A 6,010-nucleotide genomic window follows, 5' to 3' on the forward strand; every position below is an offset into this window, starting at 1 on the left:
TGTTAGGCCACAAAAGAAGTCTCAAAATTTTAAAAGATAGATATAATATAGAGTATCTTCTCTGACCATAACAGGATGAAGTTAGAAGCAATAACAGAAGAAAAAATGGAGAATTCACAAATTTGTGGGAATTAACCAATGGGCAGAGAAAAATCACAAGGGGAATTAAAAAAATACCTAGAGACTGATGAAAATGAAAACACAATATTCCAAAACTCTGGGATGCAGTGAAGGTAGTACTTAGGAATTTTATAGCTGTAAATGTTTACAATAAGAAAGATCTCAAATCAACAGCCTAAAGCTTTAGACCTTAAGGGGCTAGAAAAAGAACGAACTAAATCTAAAGTTAGCACAAGGAAGGAAACAGAGAACAGAAAAATAGAAAAAAAATAAAACCTTAAACCTGGTTATTTGAAAAGTTTAACAACTGGTAAACATTGAATACAACTGGTAAACATTTAACTAGAGGAAGGAAAAGGGCAAGCTCAAATTACTAAAATTAGAACAAAAGAGGGGACATTACTCTTATTCTACAGAAATAAAAAGAATTTTAGGATAATACTATGAATGATTACGTGCCAACAAGTTGGATAACCCATATGAAATGGACTTAAATAACTAGAAACACAAAATCAACCAACACTAAATCATGAATAGAAAATAGACCCATAATCTGCAAGATTATATCGGTAATAAAAAACCTCCTGACAGAGAAAAGCCCTGGTTCTGATGGCTTCACTGGTGAATTCTACCAAACATTTAAAGAGGTAACACCAGTCCTCATACTTTTCCAGATAACTGAAGAGAGGAATTAGGAATGCTTCCTATTCTGAAATCCTTCTATGAGGTCATTATTGCCATGATGCCAAAGCCAAACAAAACACTACAAGAAAACTATGTGGCCATATCCATTTTGAATATAGATGCAAAAGTCATCAATAAAATACTAGCAAACAGAATCCAGTAAAACGATTATACACCATGCCCAAGTGTAATTTGTTCCTGAAATGCAAGGATGGTTCAACATAGGGGAAAATCAGTCAGTCTGTTACATACATCACATTAATAGAAAGTGAAAAAAACCTCAATAATCTAAATTGATGGGATCCCTGGGTGGCGCAGTGGTTTAGCGCCGGTCTTTGGCCCAGGGCGCGATCCTGGAGACCCAGGATCGAATCCCACGTCGGGCTCCCGGTGCATGGAGCCTGCTTCTCCCTCTGCCTGTGTCTCTGCCTCTCTCTCTCTCTCTCTCTCTCTCTCTCTCTCTCTCTCTCTCTGTGTGACTATCATAAATAAATAAAAATTAAAAAAAAATAATCTAAATTGATGTGGAAAAGCATTTGACAAAATTCAACACATTTTCTTGTTAAAAACACTCAACAAATTAGGAATAGTAAGAAACTATCACACCATTATAAAAGTCATTTTGGGGGGGGGTACCTGGATGGCTCAGTTGGTTGGGTGTCCAGCTCTTGAATTCAACTCAGGATTATGAAATTGAGCGCTGTGTGGGTGGAGCTCTGTGCTTGGCTCAGTCTGCTTGTCCCTCTCCCTCTTGCCCTATGTGTGCATGCTGCCTCTCAAATAAATAAAGTGTTTTAAAATCATTTATGAATTACAGCTGCCATCATACTCAGTGGTAAAAGGCAAAAGCTTTTCTCTCAGATCAGGAACAAGACAAGGAGCTCATTTTTGCTACCTCTATTCAATGTAATACTGGAACTTCTAGCAGAGCAATTAGGCAAAAAAAAAAAAAAAAGAAAAGCATCTAGATTGGAAAGGAAAACGTAAAATCATTCAGAAATGACAGTCTTCTATATAGAAAACCGTAAAGATTTCACCAAAAAAAAAAAACAAAACAAAAACAAAATCCCTGTAAAACCAAGAAATTCAACAAAATAACAGGAATACAAAATTAATATCCAAAAATCAGTTGTGTTTCCATACACTAACAATGAACAGACTAAAAAGGAAATTAAGAAAACAATTATTCTTAAAATAGCATCAAAAAGAATGAGCTACTCCAGAATGAACTTAGCCAGGGAGGTGAAAGAATTGAACAATGAAAACTACAATTTCTGAAAGAATGAAACCTCATAAATAAAATGGAAAAGAATCTCATGTTCATGAATTAGAAGATTTATTATTCTTAAAATGCCAGTAACCACCCAGAGTATAATCTATACATTTAATGCACTCCTTATCCAAATGTAAGTAAGGTTTTTTTTACAGAAACAGAAAATTCCATCTTGAAATTTCTGTGGAATCTCAGGGGAACCCAAGTAACTGAAACAGTCTTGAGCAAGCAGAACAAAGGTGGAGGCCTCACACTTCCTGATTTCAAATTTTACTACAAAGCTACAGTAGTCAAACAGTTATGGTTCTGGCATAATGATAGACATACAGAGAGACCAATAGGAAGGAGAGCCCAGAAATAAATCCTTGAATGATTTTCAGCAAGTGTGTCAAGACTATTAAATGGGGAAAGGGGTCTCATCAATAAATGATTCTGGGAAAAGTATCTACATGCAAAAGACTGAGGCTGGACCCTTACCTAACACCATATATAAAAACTGATTCAGAATGGATCAAAGACCCAAATGTAAGAGCTAAGACTTGTAGAAAACATAAAGGGAAGCTTCAAGATTTTTGATTTGGCAGTGATTTCTTAGTTATGACACCAAAGGCACAGGCAACAAAAGAAGAAATAGACAAACCTGGATGTCATGAAAATGTAGAACTTTTGACACAAGGAAAGCATAAGCAGGGGGAGTGACAGGCAGAGGGAGAGGGAAGCAGGCTCCCCTTGGAGCAGGGAGCCCGATGCAGGGCTTGATCACAGGACATCATGACCTGAGCCGAAGGCAGACAACTAATCAACTGAGCCACCCAGATGCCCCTGAAATTTTTAAACTTTTGTACATCAGATGACACTTTTACAAAAGTAAAAAGGCAACTCACAGAAAGCATTTGCACATCATAAAACCAATAAAGGATTAATTGAGAATAGAGAATTCTAAAGGGCTTTTTAATTTTTTTTTAAGATTTATTTATTTCTGATAGACAGACACAGGCAGAGGGAGAAGCAGACTCCATGCCAGGAGCCTGACGTAGGACTCGATCCCGGGACTCCAGGATGGCTCCCTGAGCCAAAGGCAGGCTCTAAACTGCTGAGCCACCCAGGGATCCCCGAGAATAAAGAATTCTAAAATGTAACTACCAAAAAACCTATTTCAAAAATGGGCAAGAGGCACCTGAGTGGCCCAGTCGGTTAGGCATCAAGAGTCAGTTCTTGATTTCGAATCAGGTCATGATCTCAGGATCATGAGATTGAGCCCTGTGTTGGGCTCTGTGCTGGTGTGGAGCCTGCCTAAGGTTCTCTCTGTGCCTCTCCCCCCCATCCCCACCACCACCAAAGAATCCAAACAGACATTTCTCCAAAGAAGATGTACAAATGACCAATAATCACAAGAAGGGATGCACAACATCACAAATTAGAGAAATGGGAATCAAAACTACAATGAAATACTACCTCACACCCATTAGGAAGCTACCATTAACGACAAAACAAGCACATCGGTGAGGATGTGGAACTGGAACTGTCCTGCACTGTAGGTGAGAACAGAAAATGGTGGAGTTGCTATGAAAAACAGTATGTGGTTCCTCAAAAATAGAAATACCACCTGATCTAACAATCTCGTGTCTGGGTATATACCCAAAACAGTTGAAATCCCGGATATGGACAGGTATTTGTACACCCATGTACAAGCAGCATTATTCACAAATAGCCAAAAGGTAGAGGCAACCAGGTGCCCACTGGCAGATGGACAAAATGTGGCCCACATACCTAATGGAGTATTTTTCAGCCTTAAAAATGAGGTGAATTCTGACAAAAGTCACAACACGGGTGAACCCTGAAGATGTTATGCTGAGAAGTAGGCAGTCACAGGGGGACAAATACCGTACAGTTCCACTCACAGGAGGTAGAGTAGTCGGAGTCATACAAAGTGGAATGATGGTTGCCAGGGGCTGGAGAGGGGAGAATGGGAGCTACTAGGTTTATGGTTGTAGTTTTACAAGATGAACATGTTCTGGATATGGATGGTGATGACCGCCCAGCAGGATGAATGTTCTTAACACTGAACTGTACACTTAAAAATGGTTAAAGTGTTAGACTTTATTTTACCACAATTAAAAAAAAAATTTCCTAGGGGATTACTCTCTAGCCTGATCTGGAAAATTGGAGGTGGTGGTCACCATGAGATGTTTGAAATCATGATTGTAAAGGCAGTGCAATTATTGAAAATGACCAACTTTGGCCTGGAACCATGGGAACTTACAGAGAAGGCAGAGGTAAAGAATGAAGACCGGAAGTGGTCTAGGGCCGCAAGCGCCCAAGTTGGACAAATTGGAGGATGAAATGAACTCACCATGAAAGGAGAAATGAAGCACGGAGGTGTGTGTGTGTGTGTGTGTGTGTGTGTGTGTGTGTGTGGCGCGGCAGGGAGTTGCTCACACAGAGGCCAGTGAGCAGCTGCCTGTGAGGGTAACAGGGCTGTGGCGTTAAATGCCAAGGCCGGTCAGTGCACAGCACCCAGCAGGAGTGGACACTTGAAGATCAGCTAGTGGATTCCCGCTCTGGAGCTACTCCACCAGACTGTACACTGTTAAGTGTTTGTATTTTTTACCAAAGCCGTGAAGTTCTACTTCTCCATAATACTTGCTATATTCTGATTATAGAAGTCCTGGAAAAGATTTATTAGGTTTCAGGTCTAAAGATTACATTTCAGAGATGAGGTGAAAAAAGTTTTTATTGGGTTGACAAACATAAACACAGAATTTGTGTTTTAATCTCTTTTCAGGGGTCCAGATTAGATGATCAAAGATGTGCTCCACCACCTGCCACTACAAAGGGACCAACAGTACCAGATGAGGACTTTTTTAGCTTGATTTTACGTTCTCAGGCGAAAAGAATGGATGAACAGAGAGTTCTTTTACAAAGAGATCAAAACAGAGACACTGAATTTGGACTGAAGGACCTTTTGCAAAGTAAAGCTTTGTTGGAATTTAAAAATACGGGGAAAAAATAAGCAAACCACTAGTTATTTAAAAACGATCTGCCTTTCAGAACACGGCAAAGAAATTCAATTTATGTTTCCTTAAATCGAGAAATTATAGCACTGTAATACAGCTTAACATGCTCTAGAATGATGTAAATATTTAATCTTTAATAGTGTATTAACATTCCTCTGGACACAGACTTGTTTTGGGGTGGAGGGGTCTGATCAAAGGTGCTTCATCAACTTTTGTGGTTAAGGCTCAGGATTGTGTTCTTTGGCAACTTGTTAGATTCCTTTACCTAGTGCTTGAAAAGTAGGAAGGTAAATGAATCTAGAGTTTAATCCTCATGCTAATTCTTTAAAATCTTAATGGACAAGGGCGTTTTTAATACTGAACTATGAAGGTAGTGAGAAATTATGCTGTTTAGTAAAAGTAACATACTTGCCCAATGTGTAAAAAAAAAAAATCTTATTAAAAATCTAGATTTTTTTTTTCTGCTAAGAAAGTCGTATTTTCAATGTTACTAGATCAGAGCCATTTATAACAACTCTTAAATAAACTTCTAGCATGTTTTGGGCCTTTTATTTTTAAAGGGTGTGTGGCTTAGAACTATATCAAAATACTGCTGTTAAATTTTTTAAGACCTAATGTCAAAAAAACACCACAACCTCAAAACTCATGTAGTTGTATCAAGAACCTAGGCCATGAAAATAGAAAACAGATGAAAACGCAAAATTTAATTATGGAAGATGGAGGTTGTCCTCAGTCATCATTAAGCCTTCCCCTCCTCCTAGGCACTGAAGTAGTTTACAAGCGTAAACTAGGACGTGACATAAAGTAAGCTTAGCAAAAGGTGACAGCAGGGATGAGACACAGCAGGCAGGGCCTGAGTCTGAGGGAACGCAGATGCTCACACCCCAGAACAAGTTGGCAACTCATTCACCATTGG

At 38.9% G+C, this 6,010-nt stretch overlaps 1 protein-coding gene across 5 annotated transcripts in view; it reads left to right on the top strand.

The window, feature by feature from the left end:
• The window catches only part of GPSM2 (G protein signaling modulator 2), a 49,465-nt gene extending 43,822 nt beyond the window's left edge, over positions 1 to 5,643 (top strand). For all 5 annotated transcript variants that reach the window (XM_055339292.1, XM_055339288.1, XM_055339289.1 and 2 more), the window contains one exon: positions 4,863 to 5,643. In XM_055339292.1, coding sequence (XP_055195267.1) covers positions 4,863 to 5,090 — 228 coding nt within the window. In that variant the 3' untranslated portion in view covers positions 5,091 to 5,643. The remainder of the gene's footprint in view (positions 1 to 4,862) is intronic.
• The last annotated feature ends 367 nt before the right edge of the window (positions 5,644 to 6,010 follow it).

Source organism: Nyctereutes procyonoides, unplaced genomic scaffold (assembly GCF_905146905.1).
Source record: "Nyctereutes procyonoides isolate TBG_1078 unplaced genomic scaffold, NYPRO_anot_genome, whole genome shotgun sequence".
Classification (NCBI taxonomy): Eukaryota; Metazoa; Chordata; class Mammalia; order Carnivora; family Canidae; genus Nyctereutes; species Nyctereutes procyonoides.